Source organism: Bos mutus, chromosome 20, assembly GCF_027580195.1.
Source record: "Bos mutus isolate GX-2022 chromosome 20, NWIPB_WYAK_1.1, whole genome shotgun sequence".
Classification (NCBI taxonomy): domain Eukaryota; kingdom Metazoa; phylum Chordata; class Mammalia; order Artiodactyla; family Bovidae; genus Bos; species Bos mutus.
This window is the reverse complement of record NC_091636.1, coordinates 35,055,827-35,078,197: the sequence shown is the minus strand read 5'-3', so window position 1 is coordinate 35,078,197 and position 22,371 is coordinate 35,055,827. Positions and strand designations below refer to the sequence as shown.

At 41.1% G+C, this 22,371-nt stretch overlaps 1 protein-coding gene across 1 annotated transcript in view; it reads right to left on the bottom strand.

Annotated features, from left to right (window-relative positions):
• The window catches only part of FYB1 (FYN binding protein 1), a 171,219-nt gene that overhangs the window by 98,352 nt on the left and 50,496 nt on the right, over positions 1–22,371 (bottom strand). The window contains 1 exon segment of the mRNA XM_005907618.3: positions 1,737–2,898. Coding sequence (XP_005907680.2) covers positions 1,737–2,898 — 1,162 coding nt within the window.

Sequence of the window (22,371 nt, the reverse complement as noted above, 5' to 3'; positions counted from 1 at the left end):
TCTTAACTGTGTCATGGGACACTTGAGCAGTGGGGAGGCACATCCGGATGGGGACAGGGTTGCAAGGAGAAGGAGAAAGAGGGCAAGGATCAACTTGACTTCCTAAGCAATTTTGCTTGAGTCTCTGGAAGCTGTATTTCACTGAAAATCAGCTCCAGGCTGACCTTGCTGGGACTACAGAGCCCAAAGAGGGCTTCACTGGCATTTCAATAGTGCAACAGCAGACATCTGAGTACCACCATTCAAACCAGGCAGTGCGGTGGAAATAAAGATGGCGGACGTGGAAGAAACCTCTCAAGGATTTCTATTTTGCATCAGGACAGTTTCTTTGACATGAAGTCAGAGCCATAAAATGGTGGTTATGATAGCTCATTTTTACCTGAAGCACAGAAAAATTAAGACAGGGAATTAGAAAGCGTCCTTTAGAAGATTAAAAAAAAACAACCCCAAACATTTCTGAGTTATGGATCAGTATTAGAACTAGCACATGATGGATGACATATGAGGACATAAGTGGAACAAGACTGACTTGTTCTAGAAAACAGATGATCGTGGGGTTATTCCAAACTTGTTTCAATGTGAGTGATTAATGGGGCATTTGATTAGTAATCTGTGGTTTGACATAGAGAATACTGATCTCAGGAAAGTGACATATTGCAAAATGCTTCTACAGGACCAAAATAAAACAAACTACCTTTCTACTCAGAATTGCTTTAAATAGATCACACTCTTGTAAGTAAAAAAAGATACATCTAGTAGTGGTGTGGTCACTTGTAACCATCCTTTTCCTTTTCTCACGATAAACAACAATTGCACATTCTTTGCCTAAAGTCTTAATCATTTCAAGCATAAGTGAGCTTCTTTCATCACTCAGAGGGTTACCAATCTTTACCAAGTCATTCAGGATCAACTTTTATTGTATGCCATAGCAGGGTGGTAACATCTCTGATAGAAAATTAAACTATTTACCCAGAAGGAAAATAATGTGTCCCTCTGTCTGGCTTATTATCCTAAAGTACTACTTAAGCAATCAGGAATGTTCAGAAAACTTTATGCTGACTGAAAAACAACAGCTAAAATATAAAACAGTAGGTGCCATTTCACGAGTCCTTTGCATCTCTTCTTTGAATACTGGAATTAGGAGACACATGATAAATTTGTGGACATTTAAAATCATTTGTGACAAGGTTTCTCAACCTCTGCACGGTTGACATGCGGGCCTGGATAATTCTTTGTTGGGAGGAGCTAGCAGCGTCTCTGGGCTCTACTCGCTGGATGCCAGGGCACCCTGCAGCCGTGACAGTCAAATGTCCCCCGGGCTCAGCCACTTGACTCGGAGGCTGGCTCACCTTCTAATGCCTTTGTGGTACTAGAGGGAACACATCTCACTCTAAATTCAACAGAAATGAAATCCAACGAAAGAAGTAAATGAAATGGTCATCATTAAGCAAAACTACCTAGTAATCAAATGGATGTATTCCTCCCCAAGCCCCCAAACCAGCCCCCTCAAGGCACTTCCTCACAGAATAGAACTAAGGATTTCAACACTTTCAGAAGTCCCATACCAGAAAAAAGAAACCACCAAGAAAAAGTCATCATAGACACAGGCGTACTTGTTACATTCCTTGTTACAAATTTTGTTACATCATTCCTTGTTACAAATTTTTACCCAGAAGCTAGAACACCCTCTGATGGGAAGCAAAACATATGAAATAACAAAGGAGAAAAGAACTCACTGTTTCCAGAAGTGGCTTTCCGGAATTTCGACAGGTCAACGTGGGGTGGTCTGCTGGGTTTTGGTGGAGGGGGTCCCAGGGTAAACAAGGAAGGCAGGGGTTTCTGCTTGGGGGTCGCTGAATTCTTGTCCCCCTTTTCCTTGTCTTGATTTTGGCTCCAGGGCCCTGTCGATGTCAGCTTCGAAGGGGTCTTCAAGAACTTGGCAGGAGGAGCCCCAGGGGCCGACTCTTCCTGAGTAATTTTGTTCAGGAAGATGTTCTTAGCTGCATCCATCTTCCTATCTTCTCTTTTCTCTTCAGTATTTTTTGGGAGGCCTCCGGGGGCCCCTCTGTTTGCAGCAGGTTTCAGAACAACTCCAGGAAAAGGAGATACTGACGTCTCACCTCCGTGCTCTTTATTCTCTGGCTCTTCCCTGGCTGGTTTCAAAGGGCCAGACTTGGCCTTGGCTGCCAGGGGGACCAGGGGCCCTCTCTGTGGAGCCGCAGTCTTGGTGGGGCTCTCATCTTCCTGGGGATCCTCTGTACTCATGGGTGGCTTCGGGCCAAAGACAGGTTTGGGGAAGAGGGGCTTGGGGTCCAGATCTTGTGAGGCTGACAGAAACTTGCCTTTTGCCCCAGCCAACTTTGACAAGACTTGTTTTGGTTCATTCTCCAGGGCTGGAGGCATTGACCCCGGCTTGGGGCCTGGTTTTAAGTCATGGTCTTGGTTTACACTGGCAAGTGAAGGTTTAGCCCCAGGAGGCCAGGGAAACGCAGGTTTGGCATCTTCTTTTGGTAAGTTGATGGGCTTGGGGCCTACAGGTTTCAGAAATCCTGCTTTCACCTCGGAGTCTCTGGTGGCCGAGTTAGCCTGTGGTCCAAACCTGGGACTCACTCCCGCTGGCTTTAGAAATGGGGGCTTGGGCTCCTTGTCAGGCTTTTCCTCAGGAGAAGGTTTCACCCCCAGAGGTGGCTTGGGGGATCCAAACTTGGGCACGTTGTTCAGTCCTGCAGGAGGGCTCGCATTTCCTTGGTTGTTGAACAAGTTCTTTTTGGCCTGGACTCCTGAAGGGGAGTTTTGTCCTGGGACCTTGAAGGGCCGGTTGTTGACGGAGACCTCCTCCGTGGGGTTGCCCCCGGTGTTAAACTTCGCCATGAGGGACTTCACATCTGCTTTTCCATCCTGCAAGCACAGGGAAGAAACACTCGCTGAGAGACTGAAGTCTCACTTGCACAATTTAAAATACTACACTTTAAAGGTTTCCTGGTTTGAGGCCTTCAGCGTTGCTGATTGGTTCACGAGATATTGTAACATTTTTCTTCCTCTATGGCAAAATAAGTTGTGAGACTTTCTTCAAAGGGGAGGGCTGTGATACACAGACTTTTTTTTTTTTGGTTGTCTTAGACTGACTTGGTATTTTTTTTGTTGTTAAGTCACAACTTCTCTTTCCTTCTTTCCTCTCACTGTTTCTCTAGCTCTCTTGTGGGATTTACTCTGAACTTGGTATTTATCTGTTTTGTTGAACTTGAAAAAAATGTGAAAGTGACTAACAAAAGACTTCTTCCATATTTTACAGCTGAGGCTCTTAAAGAGAAACTGTGTTTCAAAAATGAAAGCAAGCTCTTCTGTAAATTTAGGTTGCATGCTTTATACAGCATAGCCACGTTTGACATCTCTGTGGTTTGTGAGCCTGTTCTTGTTCATATATATATATTTAAGTCCATCTGTTTGCTCACAGGGAGATGTGGCAGAAAAACCCACTCATTTTTATATATAAGCAATAAAGTGAGTTTTGTTATACTTATCGATACATATTTAGTGTAAATGATTCAGCTGGAACCAGACTAGCAGGCCGACCGCACTCGTTTTCAAGGGGTATAGGGTCTGGGACACTGGAAAGGGGATGAGAAAGGGGCTGGAGACTCTCATTTCCAGAAGCTGGTTTCTCCAGTCTCCTGCTACTGTCTTTGTCCCTCTTGTCTAGAATCAGGGTGTTACCTAGGAAAGAGGGCGGGCTGTTACCTTCTCTGAGACTATAATCCTAAGTAACCTGGAAAAATTCATGGTTGGTTTCCTTTTTTCTCCCAAAAGCTGGGAGTTGAACTTTTGTAGTTCTTTCAGGAAATTAAAAAAAAAAAAAAAATCACAGGTAACCATGACAGTTTCTATTTCTGTGCTTTAAAAATTCACTTAGAAAGGTTTTCTTATTTCCCACACTCACCAATCATTGCCACACGCCCGAGCATATTTCTTCTCTCAAGGCCCCACTCAGATACCAAGAAACCAGAGATCCTCTCTGGTTGGAAAGAACTGCTTCCTCCTCTTAAGTCATGTAGCACTGAAGGCCCTGTGATGGACCCCCATGTTACTTTCTTTCATAATAATAAGAGCCACTGTTTAGTGTGTAAACACATGTGCTTGATTCGGAACCAGGCATGTTATCTGTGTTGCCCCATGTCATTCTTTTGAAGGATGGCATCATTTAATTCCATTTCATAGGAAAGAGGTTGAAACTGCAGGAGGATGTGATGGTAAGAGCATGGGAACTTGGTTGCAATCCTTGTTGATTCACAGGACCTCAGTGATACAATCTATACAATGGGGATAATAGCGACTATCTGCCAGAACTGTCATATGCGTTAAAAATGGAGTTTGTGAAGTGCCTCCCTGACCCTCAGCCTGGGCTCAATGAAAGGAAACTACTCTTATTAGAAATGTTAAGTAGCATATTCAAGGGCTCACAGCCAGAAACCATAAGGCCAGAGATGCTGATTCAGGTCTGTCTTGGGCTACAAAGTCCAGAAACTGTCTCATTTTCCTTTGTATAGAATCCCTGCGGTTCTAATATATTTGGGGAATTGTTCAGGTTGACACTGAGCTGAATTCTGTGAATGGTGATTTTTAAAAGAAATGGTCCTTTCATTAAGAATTTCTCTCTCTACTAACCTATAATGTGTGTGTACTTGCAAGATGGGGGTAAGGACCCTAGATAGGAGGAGAAAACCAAGCGGAAGCAGCATTTTCCAGGTTGATTTTGCTCCTTTAATTTATTACCCTATATCCAAGTTGCTGAGAATATCTTGCTTTCTACCTTGCCTCCTTTGACCATTTTTTTAATCCACATGATTTTCTCAAATCCTCAAGTAATCCCTGGGTGTAACAGGCAGGAAGACCAGAGAACCAGAGAGAATTTGGTTGCTGGAAGAGGGAACAGGTGAAGACAAGTTCTGCCTTTGCTTCCTGAGATCATAGCTATGGAAGACTTTAAATCTTAACACAAAATGCAAAAAGAGTTATCAATACAAAAATTTCCTCAGTTTGCTTTCCTCTATTATGGGACTAGGAAAGCCATGTCATAGGGCTGTTAGGAAGATAAAACAAATCAATATCTGTAGGACATTTTGAAGAGTATATGGAACTTGGGAGGGTTTCCTATTTTTACAAAGCAAGTGAATCCTTGGCAATATATAGGATTTGAGTGACATCCTTTTTAGTCACAGCAACTTCACATCTTGGATTTTGGCTGGGGTGGGGGAGGAGTTGGGGGAAATCCACGAAACACACTAACCCATTGTCAAACCGCATGCCCTGATTTTACTTTAAAAATATAGAGTGGTTGATTTGAATTGTAATTTAAGTCCAAGGTGCCAACCCAGATGCAGAAGGCAGTGTAACATCAGGGTTAATAGCCCTGGCTCTGAAATTACTGACTTGGGTTCAAACTTCGACTCAACTACTTAATTACTGTGTGACCTAGCAAGTTACTTAACCTTTCTGAAACTCCGTTTTCTTCATTTATAAAATGAGAATTGTAACAGTACCTATTCCTCATTGGGTTTTATTTTTTTTTTAAATAAAAGGATTAAATGAGTTAATGCATGTAAATTTTCTTAGACCAAGAATTGCAACATAATATACATTCTATGATTATCTGCCATTGTGATTTTTTTTTTTCTAACTCACTAGTCACATAACATCATTTTCTCCAAGTGACCAAATTCTGAAGTTACAATCATTAATGTTATGTCCTAATTTTATATCAGTGTGACTGAAACCAGCATACAGCTGGGTAACATTGTAAAGTTATGATGTTTGAGTTTGGCGTACCTCCCCACCCCCTGCCCTGTGCCCCCAAAACTTTAACTGGTAGCTGAAGCACAAGGAAAGAAAAAGCCACAGATTAGCAACAGCACCTGTGTTTACTAATACTTCCCTGGTGGCTCAGTGGTAAAGAACCTGCCTGCAATGCAGGAGACCCAGGTTCAATCTCTGGGTCGGGAAGATCCCCTGGAGTAGGAAATGGCAACTCATTCCAGTATTCTTGTCCATGGACAGAGGAGCCTGGTGGGCTATAGTCCATGGGGTCACAAAGAGTGTGGACAGTTGGACACTCAGTTGGACACAACTGAGTGACTAATATGTTCACTTTCTGAATGGCTCGAAATCCACAACTATTAATCTATTATATGGACTACTTAGGTTTAGAAGTTTTGGTTGTTATCACTCTTAGTAAGTTTATTAGCTAAAAGTTTCAACACCCAGGTTCACCCTTCATCTTAACAATAATAGTTGAATTTCTTCCTTAATAATAATGATAGAAAGGCAAAAATGGTTGAACTTTTTTTTTTTTTTTTTTTTACATTCTCCCATTCTGATTTCATTGTAGACTGAATATTCATTCCATTTTCTGGGATTCTTTTTACTTTGAAAAAGTTAAAAAGAGGATAAGAACAATGTATTTTATGGTAAAGGGAAAAGTAATCCTGCTCTAAAACCTGAGTCTCTAAACCCTCCTGCCCCAGGTCTAGGAGGGTCACATACCTAACTTAACAGTACAACACAAGTTTATGCTTATTGCTCTGGAACAATGATTAATAATGCTCCCTTTTATTCTCCAAATTGACCTGCTTTAAACAATAAATTGCATGGAGAGCTTATTCAACTCCTCTCTGGAGTCAGTCAACCACTGTTATCAGTTTCTTATGTATATTTCTAAGCTATGTCTATACTGATAAAAATGTATATAAATAAACACAGGTGCATCTTTTCTGTCCCTGTGTTTTGTACATGTGGGAAGCTCTGCTTTGCACTTTACTTTTTTCCTGTGCTACACACGAGCTCAGCAAGATAAACCATCAGTAGCCATTTCTGATTGGTTCCCAAGCGATTCTAGTTGTTAAATACTTTCAGTATCAGTTCTGCTTTTTTCCCTTAACAATTGATCCATATCAATGCCTATTATTTACACAGCTTTTTAAAGCCTTACTTATTTTTTACAACAAATTCAGAAGATAATATAGAAAGTTCTCACATAATTTACATCATTTCTCCTGTTATTAACACCTTACATTAGTTTGCAGGACTTTTTAAACTTTTAATGATTTAAGGATCAGGCTTCTGCTTATCCTTAAGAAAAGGTATTTCAGAATCTACTGTAGGAGATCTCAGAGTTTAAGATATTTTAAGTAAAACAAACATTTCACCTCAAATTACTAAAAATTTATTTTCCACAGTTATTTGATGTAATTTTCTATTTTTTTCCATCTGTTAATGTATTTGTGCAGATCTTTCTCCACTTATGATGGGGTTTGTTGTTGCTGCCGTTAGTCACGAAGTCTTGTGCAACTCTTTTGCGATCTTATGGACTGTAGCCCGCCAGACTCCTCTGTCCATGGGATTTCCCAGGCAAAGATTCTGGAATGGGTTGCCATTTTCTCCTCCAGGGGATCTTTCTGACCCAGGGGTCAAACCCATGTCTCCTGCAGCTCCTGCATTGGCAGGCAGATTCTTTACCACTGAGTCACCTGGGAAGCCCTATGATGGCCCTATGATTGGGTTGCATCCCAATAAATCCATCATAAACTGAAAATACCTAAAGTAGAAAGTGCATATAATTCACCTCACCTACAGCACATTCTAGCTTAGCCCAGTCTCCCTTAAATGTGGTCAGAACCCTTACATTAGCCCTTCGTTGGGCTAAAGTATCCAACACAAAACCTGTTTTATAATAAAGTGTTGAATATCTCATGTAATTTATTGAATATCATACTGAAAGAAAAACAAGATGGCCGTCTAGGTACAGAGTGGTTTTAAGTGTACTGGGGTTTAACTTTGTTAACCCTCCTGATTGCTCAGCTGACTGGGAGCTCTGAGCATCACCTGAGAGTATAGTACCACATATCACTAGCCTAGAGAAAGATCAAAAATCAAAGTTTGGTTTCTGCTAGATGCATCATTATAATGTTGAAAAATTTTAAATTGAACCATCTTAATTCAAGGAATGTCTGTACAATGTTTAGCCAAAACTACTACCCATTGTGCTATAATTACATAAATGTAGAAATGCTCTTGATAGAAGTGAATTTCCTTTAGACCTCATATTTTCCCCTTTCTGAGAATTATACATCTTCACTGATATAAACTTAACATGTTTTCCACAGTCCCTGGGAAGATGCAAAAATACTTTAGCTACATCCTCTGAACTTCTAGTTAACAACTCCGGATTCCAGAAACTCTTTTTTGCTTTCAGCAACTTACATAAAAGCAGTGAATCAAGTATATATACTTAAAGACTGAGATGGCATTTAGGACAGACATCAAGAAATTACACATCAAGAAAATGTTTTCTTCTGTAGCTAGTTCATCTACATATTTTCATATGGAAAAATTAGTAATACTCTATCACTGTTATTGGTAACTGGATTTTGCTTGGTTTTAAATATGTCTTGGATATTAGGTTAATCCAGTGGTTCTCAAATTGGGGCAGTTTTTGCAACGTCTGCAAACGCCTTTGATTGAAATGGCTGACTGAGAAAGTGCTCTTGACAACTCATGAATAGAGTCCAGAGCTGCTGTTAACCATCCTACAATACCCAGGACTGACCCCTGAAACTAAGAATTATCAGTCCCAACGGTGCTAAGACAGAAGCTTTGGGCTAATCCTCTTACTCCTGGATTATTAGAAACATCTTACCAGAAAGCCTGTTTTTAATTTTTATAATGCTATACACTCTAAAATCTACAAAAAACTGTAGAGAAACTAAATGATACAAGAGACAATTACTAGATTGTTTTCAAAGTTCCTTGTCTTTCAAGTCTCATTCTTGTGAAGTTTCACTTGTAAAACACAAATGAAACAAAACACCCACAAATCTTGGGTAACTAATGGATTTAAAATAATTTTGAGGATTTCTTTGGTGATGCCGTGGATAAGAATCCGCCTGCCCCCTGTGCCAAGGGACACAGGTTTGATCCCTGGATTGAGAAGATTCCACATGCCATAGAGCAGCTAAACCTTGACCCACAACTACTGAGCCTGCATGTCGCAACTCCTGTGGCCCGAGTGCCCAGAGCCTGTGCTCCTCAGCAAGAGAAGCCACTGCAACGAGAGGCCCATGCAATGCATCTAGAGAGTAGCCTCTGGTCACAGCTAGAGATAGCCTGCATAGAGCAACTGAGACCCAGCGCAGCCAACAAATACACAGAATATAAAATAACTTTGAGCTTGATTTTGCTTCCTTAAGATGTGGTAGCGTCACTTTTGCAATTAACTCATGAGGAAAATGAACCCCTATTATGGATGCTCTTATTCTTTTCTAAATGGAGACCATGGAATAAGAGAAAGAAAATGATTTTACTTGATTGCATATAATGCTTTTAATCATGAGGAAAGTTGGCAAATAACAATAGTTTTTCAAATCTTTCTCTATGCCTCTGATTCTCTTCTTTCTTTAATCACTGATCGATTTTATCCTGTATAGATTTTCTTTTTTTATTGCTATGTTGAGATAACATATCATTGCTCAAATATACTCTGAATTGTTGGTTCTACCTGTGGAACAAAATTAGTTCCTACCACTCATTATTGCCCAGAACAGAACCCCATATAGAGTGACATCAGAGGATAATATGAGGCCGAGAGGAGATGCGTATGTAATGGGAAAGCATTCCAGGAAGTCAGCCCTACTCCTGCCCAGTGAAGAAGCCAGATGAGGGGTGGTGCACTGCCTGGGAGAGCCCAGCTCCTGCCGAAGTGATGGCTCATGTTGTTCAAATTTAGGATCCACTCAGCCCAGGACTGACCAGAAGTATAGCAAAAAGACTGGAAAGATAGCACATTTTTCTATAAGCCAGATAAATTTACCACCCCTGAGGTAAGAACAGACTGGTGAAAATATGGATTAGACTCACACAATTCAAACTTTCATAGAACAATAGTAGTATTTAGCCTCATTGATTTCTGTTGCTTAAAGAAAATAAAAATATATTCTTCATGACCAAGCCAAGCCCTCCCAAACTTCACACACACACACACACACACACACACACACAGAGATAAGTTGTCTTTTCTCTTTGAAGAGACTTGATCTGCTATACCTAGGAAACTTGGAAAAGAGAATTTTTTTTTTTGGGGGGGTGCAGTTATTTTAGTCTGAAAATAAAATTTCTTAAAACCCCTTTTTGTTAGAAATTGTATAATAAAATGACTTTCATTGTTTTTGATTGTCAAGATAGAGTTCATGGCAGCTGACTAAAATACAGTACTTATGACACAGCTTCTCAGGATGGTAAATAGCAAGTTCCACAATAGATATTGAAACTGAAGTAAAGTCTTTTCATCTCTGTTAACACTGTCTAAATATTTAGATGAATCATAATTTATGTATTTAATGTGTGTACTCTGTTTCCTTAAGGAGATGAAAAAATCAGGGACCTGTTTTTTTTTTTTCCTCAAAAATGTTCCCCCTCTGTCACTCCCCACCCAAATAAGTACTCCCATATTTCCTGACACATTTCTTTTCATAATTGCTAATTTTAATTTATTTTTATTTTATTTAAATATTTAAAATATTTTTACAACGTTGTGTTGAAAAGTGAAACTTAAAGTCACTCAGTTGCGTTTAATTCTTTGTGACCCCATGGACTGTAGCCCACTAGGCTCCTCTGTCCACAAGATTGTCCAGGCAAGAATATGGAGTGGGTAGCCATTCCCTTCTCCAGGGAATCTTCCTGATCCAGGGATCAGACTCAGGTCTCCTGCATTGCCAGAAGATTCTTTACCACCTGAGCCACCAGGGAAGGACCTAATGTTGTGTTGGTTTCTGCCACACAACAACACAAATCAGCCATAATTATATATACATAAACATACTGGCTGATGGGCTGAATTTGTTTGAATTTCTCCATGATTGGTCAGACAGAGGATAGTAGGAGAAAAGATTTTATTAGCTTCTTAAGGAGCGTTGAACCCCGCCATGAATCTATTCCCAAAAGCTCCCTGTCTACTTCATGGCAAATGAGCTGTTATGGATTCCAGTTGGCTGAGCCTCTGATGCTGAAGGCAGCATCAAGCCCCTTTTTAACAGGATGTGGGAACGTGCCTCTCACCACAAATTGAGTTCCTGGGGAAGGAGAGGGCTGCTACAGGCTGGTCAAAGCCCAGGGAGGAGGGGCTGGCAGCGGAAGAAGCAGTGGCAGCCCCCACTGTGACAACCCCTTACATTTTGTCAGCGACTTGAGAAGGTGGAGAGGGAACGGTAGATGACCCACCTCAGCTTCGTGTTGTGAGGTATAATGTGGTAAGAAGAAAACAGCTGGCACGAGCGGGGCTCTGGTAGTTGTGTGTGTGCCTGGCTTCCCTCCAGAGGCTAGACTGAGCAACACCTTGGCAGTAAACCTCTATAGATGCCACTGTGCATCATCACTCCCTCTTCTGTGATCTCAGGCACCTGCTGCTCTGCACTCCTTCCTGGTTTCCACTGGGTTCTCCCTTCTGGGTTGAACTGAAGTAGGGGAAGCCAGGTCACTCAGCAATTGGTAAAGTTTAGCCGGCGAAGGCCCACCTCCCAAATGCTGAGTCACCTTGAACTCTCCAGGTATATTGATCGGTTCGGCTTTTGTGTTCCCTTTGTCCTGAAAGATCAGGTCTAAAAATCACCATCATTTTACAAATTAGAACCTTCAAACATCTTCCTGGTTATCTGACCAAATAGCTCCTGCATAAATACAATTTTGTCTTTGGCATGGCCTCTGATGGCTTAACCATTAACGGATGAGGAAATTAAATATGACTCTTTAAGTATTTCTGAAGTTTGTTCTTCTGTAAATTTTTGACTTCTTGATGTTAGTGGAATGCCGATAGGATGTTGATAATAAACAGTTCTGAAACCATGGGGTTTTGTTATTCTGTTTCATACAGTTTTTACAGCAAATTTAGCTTACATTTGCTTAGAATGTAATTCACTTCAGTTCAGTCACTCAGTCATATTTGACTCATTGTGACCCCATGCACTGCAGCATGCCAGGCCTCCCTGTCCATCACCAACTCCCGGAGTTCTCTCAAACTCATGTCCATCGAGTCAGTGATGCCATCCAACCATCTCATCCTCCGTCATCCCCTTCTCCTCCTGCCTTCAATCTTTCCCAGCATCAGGGTCTTTCCAAATGAGTCAGTTCTTCACATCAGGTGGCCAAAGTATTGGAGTTTCAGCTTCAGCATCAGTCCTTCAAATGAATATTCAGGACTGATCTCCTTTAGGATGGACTGGTTGGATCTCCTTGCTGTCCAAGGGACTCTCAAGAGTCTTCTCCAACACCACAGTTCAAAAGCATCAATTCTTCGGCACTCAGCTTTCTTTATGGTCGAACCCTCACATCCATACACGACTACTGCAAAACCATAGCTTTGACTAGATGAACCTTTGTTGGAAAACTAATGTCTCTGCTTTTTAATATGATGTCTAGGTTGGTCATAGTTTTTCTTCCAAGGAGCAAGTGTCTTTTAATTTCATGGCTCTAGTTGCCATCTGCAGTAATTTTGGAGCCCCGAAAAATAAAGTCTGCCACTGTTTCCCCATTTATTTGCCATGAAGTGATGGGACCAGATGCTATGATCTTAGTTTTCTGAATGTTGAGCTTTAAGCCAACTTTTTCACTCTCCTCTTTCACTTTCATCAAGAGGCTCTTTAGTTCTTCTTCACTTTCTGGCATAAGGGTGGTGTCATCTGCATATCTGAGGTTATTGATATTTCTCCCAGCAATCTTGATTCCAGTGTGTGCTTCATCTAGCCTGGCATTTTGAATGATGTACTCTGCATATAAATTAAATAAGCAGGGTGACAATATATAGCATTGACGTACTCCTGTTTTGATTAGGAACCAGTCTGTTGTTCCATGTCCAGTTCTAACTTACTTCTTGGCCTGCATACAGATTTCTCAGGAGGCAGGTCAGGTGGTCTGGCATTCCCATCTCTTTAAGTAAGCAAACTAGTACAGCCACTATGGAGAACAGTGTGGAGATTCCTTAAAAAACTGGAAATAGAACTGCCTTATGATCCAGCAATCCCACTGCTGGGCATACACACTGAGGAAACCAGAATTGAAAGAGACACATGTACCCCAATGTTCATCACAGCACTGTTTATAATAGCCAGGACATGGAAGCAACCTAGATGTCCATCAGCAGATGAATGGATAAGAAAGCTATGGTACATATACACAATGGAGTATTACTCAGCCATTAAAAAGACTACATTTGAATCAGTTCTAATGAGATGGATGAAACTGGAGCCTATTATACAGAGTGAAGTAAGCCAGAAAGAAAAACACCAATACAGTATACTAATGCATATATATGGAATTTAGAAAGATGGTAACAATAACCCTGTATATGAGACAGCAAAAGAGACACTGATGTATAGAACAGTCTTTTGGACTCTGTGGGAAAGGGAGAGGGTGGGATGATTTGGGAGAATGGCACTGAAATATGTATAATATCATATATGAAATGAGTCGCCAGTCCAGGTTCGATGCACAATACTGGATGCTTGGGGCTGGTGCACTGGGATGACCCTGAGGGATGGTATGGGAAGGGAGGAGGGAGGAGGGTTCAGGATGGGGAACACATGTATACCTGTGGCAGATTCATTTTGATATATGGCAAAACCAATACAATATTGTAAAGTTAAATAAAATAAAATTAAAAAAAAAACCCACAGTAAAAAAAAAAAAAAAGAAATTTTCACAGTTTGTTGTGATCCACACAACAAAAGCTTTGGTGTAGTCAATAAAGCAAAAGTAGATAATTCACTTAGCCTGCATTAACTATATGAAATCAGAGGGTAATCTCTGAGGAATTTACATTTTGTCTAATGAACTTACAGATAATTGAAGTGTTTTTATAAATCTCTTTCTAGGGGCTTATTTGGATCTTAGGATAATGTTTAATGTCCACATGGTAATGCAATATAAGTCATTTCATTTTTCTGTATCTCCAAGTGTCAGCCCAAAGAAATCTTATTTTCATCTACTATTTCTAATGGCTATTCTATTTTCATATAGAAAAGAATATGAGCCAGCAAAAGAGAACTCACTGCCAAACACATGAAATTTGAAACAAAACATTCTTGATGGCTGAGGAAGATACTCCTTGGCATAGGAAAAACAGGACAGAAATGTTCTGCTCTTTTTTTTCTCAGCCCCCACATCCCTCTCAACACACGAAAACACACGCTGTCACCGAGCCTGGCAGTTCCTTTCTGCCCTTGACGGGAAGTTAGAAACTGAAAGGGTAAGGTCTACATGGAGTGGGTGGGGGTGGGGAGAGGAGGCCGTCTGTGGGGTTTTCTAAAGACTTCCTTCCCAGCATGTGAGAAGTTCTGTGTGACAAGAACCACTTAGAAGAGGAAGATTTCAACAGGCCCATCAAGACAGCAGCTAGCTGCCGGTCAGTGAGGCAGCCAGAGTATGATTTGAGGGGAAAAAAAAAAATAAAACAACTAGACATTAGAAATGGAAGGTTATAGGAGATTCACACCCATCCACAGAGAGATGGATGATTTTTGAAACCTCACTTTACAGAATATGTGGACTCCTTCCCCCATACCTCTTTCTTCTCAACCCACTTCTGTTCCATTTCTTTTGAACATGGAAGAAAATGCACTCACTATTTCTTAATCAGGATTAAATAATATAATCACTCCACAGTCCTGACTTCACTTGCTTTCCTCTCCTGGAAGTCACAGCAGCAAGACTCTGCCATGAAGTGAGCAATTTCTCTCACCTTTGTTGTCATGGGGCTCTTTGCTGTCGGTTGCACCTTTTCTCATTAAAACTGTGATGTTCTCAATTTCAACCTTTCCATGGTGTATATCCTGCTCTTAATACCTAGCCACTCTCTTTTCTCAGGTGCCCTCAATTTTCAAGGTGCTGCATGACTTCAGCTGCTCTGGGTTTTCACATACCACTCATTCATGCATTTCTTTATTTTCTCCAGAGGGTCCTCGTGATTCCTTGCTAATGTGTTAGTTCTGGTATGTGGCACTTTGCCACTATCTAGTTCAAATTCTGTGCTTTACTAAGATTGCTTATTCCAGGGTACAAATGATCTCAGTATTTTTCTTTGCTTTTGTATATACGGCAAAAAACATTCTGGAGTTTGGTATTTTATACTCATTACTAATTCTATTATTAGAACTAATAATCACACTTAAAAACAAAAATTCCACGTATAATATCTCATTTGATTCTCCCAAAGCCTGGTAAATTCTTCTTGTTACAGAAAGGTATACGGAGTTCAAGCACATAGTAGAACAGAGATCCAAACCCAGATTTTCTAAGTCTCGTGTTCTTCTCAATACATCATTGAATCCTGACTTTCTTTCCTTCTTGTACAGTTAGTATTTGGAGTTTAGAATCTCAGCTCACATACAGAACTTTTTGTTTCTTATTCTAATCCAAAAAATTTCCCACCAAACCCTAGTAATTTACCTTCAGTTCAAGAACCCCTCATCATTGCAGATGATGTGTTAACATCTGTTCTATCAATACCCTGACATGTGACACAGGGGATGTAGGTCTCTGGCCAGAATATTCTGACTGGTTTTGCAACATCACAGCTCACCTGGAAAGGGGAAACAGCTAAGAGAAGACAAACAATGCTGCCTGCTTTTTCTGATGTTTGGGCTAAGTGTGTCTGGTGTAGGAGTCAGGGTTTAAGTAGATGACTACATTAGATCTTTTGCTCTCAAAGAGCTGTTCTCTACAGTCAGTGATGTGAGTCCTGTAACTGTCAGTTTAGGGGTCTGGAGCACCATTCTGGTTTATCCATTGTCCCCTGAGACTAGTGTTGATTGTTCAGCTGACTGCAACTTCAAGTTCACTACCAGAGGGAAGTTGAAGAAGGATGTGAACCAAAATGAAAATAATTGCTTTTATATTTTCACACAGTAAGATTTTTTTTTCCTTTTTTCTAACTTACAGTGATTGAAAGAGCAAAATCAAAATGACTCCATCCCTCACACCATACACAAAAATAAATTCAAAATGGCTTGAAGACTTAAATATAAGATGAAAAGTAAGAAAAGTGTTAGTTGCTTAGTTGTGTCTAACCCTTTGTGACCCCATGGACTGTAGCCTGCCAGACTCCTCCGTCCATGGAATTCTCCAGGCAAGAATACTGGAGTGAGTAGCCATTCCTTTCTCCAGGAGATCTTTCCAACACAGGAATGGAATCTGCATCTCCTGCATCTGCAGGCAGATTCTCTACCACTGAGCCACCAGGGAAACCCTCCAAAATATACAAACAGTTCATACAACTCAGTAAAAACAACAACAAAAAATCAAAAAACCCAATCAAAAGACCTAAATAGACATTTTTCCACAGAACACATACAGATGGCCAACAGCTACATGAAAAGGTGCTCAAGATCCCTATTAGAGAAATACAAAGCAAAACTACAGGGAGGTATCACTTCATACCAGTTGAAATGACCACCATTAAAAAGTTTACAAATAATAAGTACTGGAGTGGAAGGAGAGGAAAAGGAATCCTCCCACACTGTTGGTGGGAATGTAATTTGGTGCAGCCGATATGAAGAACAGTGTGGAGGTTTCTTAAAAAGCTAAAAATAGAGTTACCATATGATCCTTCAAACCCACACCTGGGCATATATCTGGAAAAGATGACAACTCTTAATTTGAAAAGATACAAGCACCTGGGTGTTCATTGCAGTGCTATTTATAATAGGCAAGATGTGGAAGCAACCTGAGTGCCCATTAACAGATGAATGGATAAAGAAGATGTTATATATATATAGCTATATATATATAATGGAATATAGCTTGGCCCTAAAAAAGAATAAAATAATGCCATTTGCAGCAACATGGATGGATCTAGAGATTCTTATACTGAGTGAAGTCAGTCAAATATCATACGATAGTACTTATAGGTGGAATCTAAAAACTAATGAAAATGAACTTATTTATAAACAGAAACAAACTCACGAACATAGAGAACAAATTCATGGTTACCAAAGGAGAAAGAGGGGGAAGAGATAAGAGTACAGGCCATCCTGGAGGCTCAGTGGTAAAGAATCTGCCTGTTAATGCAAGAGAGGGGGTTTGATCCCTGGGTCAGGAAGATCCCCTGGAGGAGAAAATGGCAACCCACTCCAGTATTCTTGCCTGGGAAATCCCATGGACGAGGAACCTGGAGGGCTACAGTCCACAGGGTCCCTAACTAGTTGGACCTGACTTAGTGAGTAAGCAACAACAACAATGGGATTAACAGATACACACTACTATATACAACACAGGTAAACAACAAGGCTTTATTGTACAGCACAGGGAGCTATATCCAATGTCTTATAATGAACTGTAATGAAAAATTATATATTTTTATGTATATATATATATATATATATCTGAATCAATTTGCTGTACACCTGAAACTAACACAGTATTGTGAATCAAGTATACTTCAATTAAAAAAAAGAAAATGTCTCGAAAGGAAGGAAAAATGGTATTTCAATAATATCAAGCTTATATGTAAACATCTTACTGCTCAGATGAAATTTCGACTCAAAAAATTTTTTTAACTTCTAGAATATTTTAAATGACACATGTAAGTGTGACTAACACATAACAGGGGGCCAGTGTCAAATTTCTAATATGAATAAAAACAAAAACGACTTGAGAAGTATAAGCACGCTTGTCACTGACTAAAGTTATTTTTTGACTGATGAAGTAAATACAGATATTTTGAATGGTCTACTTTGAGGTTAAGACAAGGAAAGAGGAAGGTAAGAGGCACAGGGTGTGGTGGAATCACCCTGGGGATTTTTTCAAGCTGCACATGCTGAACGTCCCAATGCATCTTGTTTTGTTTCTTCAAAGATTTCTTTATGGAGAATGAATGACCAGCCCAGCCAGTACAAATGGGAAGGTGTGGCATCACCTGGTGTATTTGGGTACAAAAATGATTCAAAACCATTGGGACCTTGGATCTCTCTTGCTCTTATCCTCACATGTTTATTGAGTTGCCGAGATTCAGTGGCAAGGATTGGAATGTCTTTGGGGGCTACCGTGGTTCAGCACTGGCTTCCCTGGTAGCCCAGATGGTAAAGTAACTGCCTACAATGCAGGAAACCCAGATTTGATCCCTGGATCAGGAAGATTCCCTGAAGAAGGGAATGGCAACCCACTCCAGTGTTCTTGCTAGAGAATTCTGGGACAGAAGAGCCTGGTGGGCTAGAGTCCATGGGCTCGCAAAGCATCAGACATGACTGAGTGACTTTCCCTTTTTTTAACTGATTCAGCATGGGTGAATGGAACTGGGGTGCAGAGGCTGACTGCTTGTCTTTCTAAGTGTCTGCCCTGTCTTCTTTACTCAACTGAGTCGTTTCAATGGTAGCAACCTCAAAATATATGTCCATGTTGCAGAACCTGTGCATGTGACCTTATTTGAAACAGAGGGTTTTGTATAATTAGGATCAGATGAGGAGATCATCCTGATTTACCAGGTGGCACTAAATTCAAGGACTAGTGTCCCTGTAAGATAAGATACAGAGAAGGAAAAGACCAGAGAGGATGAGAATGCCATATGAGGGAGGAGGCAGGCTTGGAGTGATGCAGCCACAGGCCAAAGAATGCTGGAGGCTGCCAGAAGTTGAATGTGTGTGTGTGTGTGTGTGTGTGTGTGTGTGTTGCTCAGTCGTGTCTGAGTCTTTGTGACTCCATAAACTGTAGCCTGCCAGGCTCCTCTGTACATGGAATTCTCTAGGCAAGAGTACTGGAGTGGGTAACCATTCACTTCTCCAGGGGATCTTCCTGACCCAGGAATCGAACTCTGGTCTTCTGTATTGTGGGCATATTTTTACCATCTGAGCCACTAGGGAAGCCCCAGAAGTTTCCAGAAGTTGGAAAAGCCAAAAACTGGATTTTCCTCTAGAGCCTTTGGGGACAATGTGGCCTTGTGGACACCCTGATTTTAAAACTTCAGCCTCCAAAACTCTAAGAGAATAAATTTCTGTTGTCGTTAGTCACCTAGTTTGTGATTTGTGATAGGATCCACAAAGAATTAATACACCCACCCTCACAAAGATCCAGGATGCCTTTGTTCTGATTTCTCTAAATGTCTGAGCACCTGCATGGGTGCTGTTTAGGATGAAGGGCAGGAAGCATTGTTTCATAATTATCTTTTCTGGGCCACCATCGTTATCATCCCAGAGCAAGGTGTCTCTAGTGGAATGGTCCCTGGCTTGGAACAACAGAATGGGGAATTATTAATACTTATATGCAGTAGGTGAGTTTTGGCGGCATTTGCAGGCTCTTGGAAGCAAGATCAGGTACTAGTTTAACCAACATGGGTGGCACAGACTTAGCAACACTACTAATAAAGTATATATTGAATTTGTACAGCTCAAAGGTTTTGTTGGTTTCCTGTCATGTTAAGGAGGCTAGTTAGCAGAGATAAAAAACAAAACAAAACACGTTCTGAACTCTTCAAACGTATGAGAAATCCTAGACCAGCTTCTGACGGAGGAATATTCTTCAGTTTCTAGGACTTTCCATTGGGTTGTCATCCTGACCAAATATATACTTGGTCTATTCCTTGTGACTGATACAGCAAAAACTGTATCAGTAGTTGTATCTATAGTTGCTGGCTATTTCTCATCCGCCAGCAGCTGTAGAAATAAACGCCTGGGACACCCTTGACTCTGGGCTTTGGCAAAAAGAAAGATCAAAATGAGCCTTAAAGGGCCAGTTTTATTGGGAAGACCTGCCTTAGATTTACAGTGTTTGAGAAAGAAAAAATAACCTTAATGATCAATGAATGCAAGCTCTTCATTTTGCAGGAAAGGAAACAGGATATGTGATCCACCCAAGGTCACACAGCTACTTTTTGGCAGAACCAGAATCTGGTTGTCCCGTTTGCTCAACCATTCGGCCCACGGTCCTGCACCGCCTGACCTGTGAGATAGCAGTTTCTACAGCATCTTCCTCTTAAAAACAGTCATGACAATAGATAATGCTATGGATTGTCTTCTTTGCTAGGAGCTCATAATAAACCACAAAGAAGTTATTGTTATCCCCATTTTATAGACAAAGAAACCAAGGCATGGGGCAGTTCAGTAATTCACTCAAGGTCCATAGCCAGTGAATGGCAGAGGCCCCATTCAAACTCATTTCTTGATTCTGGAACCATGGTTTTAACCAAAACCCCTGGGACCACAATTTTAACTTTGCCAGTGAACCACAGTTCTCTTCCACATTCTTGGTGTTAGAAATTTTCACCCAGAAGCAGCTGCTACTAACGCCTCAGACCAATGAAAGATCTTGTCTACTTGCCCTGATTTTCTCTCCTTCTCTTTTTCTCCCTCACCCCACCCCACTTCTCTCCTTAACATGGGATTCCAATAGTAGAAAGAAAACATGATTTGGACTGCAAGGAGATCCAACCAGTCCGTTCTGAAGGAGATCAGCCCTGGGATTTCTTTGGAAGGAATGATGCTAAAGCTGAAACTCCAGTACTTTGGCCACCTCATGCGAAGAGTTGACTCATTGGAAAAGACCCTGATGCTGGGAGGGATTGGGGGCAGGAGGAGAAGGGGACGACAGAGGATGAAATGACTGGATGGCATCACTGACTCGATGGACGTGAGTCTGAGTGAACTCCAGGAGTTGGTGATGGACAGGGAGGCCTGGCGTGCTGTGAGTCATGGGGTCGCAAAGAGTCGGACACGACTGAGCGACTGAACTGAACTGAACTGAAGGCTAGAGGGCTTCCCTGGTGGCTCAGCGGTAAAGAATCTGCTTGCCATGAAGGAGACCTGGGTTCGATCCCTGGGTCCTGCCCCTGGAGGAGGGCATGGCAACCCACTCCAGTATTCTTGCCTAGAGAATCCCCGTAGACAGAGGAGCCTGGCGGGCTACAGGCCATGGGGTCGCACAGAGTCAGACGCGACTAAGCAGCAGCAGCAGCAGCAACAAGGCGAGAGCAAGCTTCAAGGCAATCTCTTGCACTTATTTAGCCTTTGCGCCACTAGGTGGCAGTGTGACTACTCAATGAGGCTGCCGGAGCTTTTAGAAATTCCCCCCAAACAGGCTTTACTAAACGCTGAGTCCAGAGCAGGGGCCTCTGGATTCCTACAGGAGCTGGGAAGCCTTTGAAGTGAGCTGGTAGTTAAATGGATGGAAATAACAAGCAGAAAGCATGGATTTGAACTTTTAAAATAATTTTCCAAGATAAATGGAGTCCTTGCCAGACATTTCTGTTTGAAACAGAAGCCTAACTTCTCCAGAATGTCCCATGAATTTACGCTAAAATTCCATTGATATTCATGATCATCTTTAATGGAACATTTTAAAAGATATAGTTTTATTGAAAGGAACCATCTAGTCCTCCTGCCCCTCATTTATCATTAATTTCTAGGAGCATCAGAATATCTAAAGTTTGTGTCCTGTCTTGTATATACATGTTTCTATCAACCTAAAATCCTTCCCAACAGTCTCTCAGCCTGTACATAAAAGCAAAGGCATGATTTTGTCTTATGTTCATAAACCCATCTATTTTTCTACACAGAGTAATCTCTAATGTCAAAATATTAAAAGCAGCACATATTAGTGATCTTTAATAATACTTATTACTATTAATATTAATACCCAATAAGTGTGTATAATTTTATACTCACAACAAACCTAGGAGGTAAGTACTATTTTTATTCTCATTGTTTCAGCGGAGGAAACTGAGGCACAGAGAGGTTAGGTGACTGGCCCAGAGTCATTGGTGGGAGGCAGAGTAAGAGGTCCATTTTAATTACCTCATTGTAAGTTTAGTTAAAGGGGGTGTCGTGGGGGAAAAAACACTGTGATATTTTCATGAGAGACCCCAATTCATACAAGAGGGACAAAGGCACCAACTAAATTTTGGATTTCCTCAGATGACTTGTAGCCCTTGTCACTGGTCCCACTTTGTCAGAATTCCTTTTAGAAGGCAGGGTTGATGGTAGCATGGCCCCCTTTCCCTAGTCTGTGTAGGAATTTCACATGAACCCCCACTTCCGGTCAGCTCTTAAGCTTTGGAGAAAAAAATGAAATTTGCTCCTCTTCATCAAAAGTGTAAGACCAGGCTTGTCAGGAGCCAAGACTGAAATCAATCATCTGTGCTCAATTAGGACTGTGGTTCCGGTTTTGTTGCAAGACTTCATTTAACGCTAGCAACAGCAGACGTTGGAAGAGCCATGTATGAGAAGCCTCATCTAGAGCAAATGACAGACACATTTTTATCTGCTTATCACCCTCTGGCTACAATGAAACTGAGCTGTGGTGTCTGATGTCCACCTCTCCTGCTGTTTGCCAACAAAACATGCCTTTCTG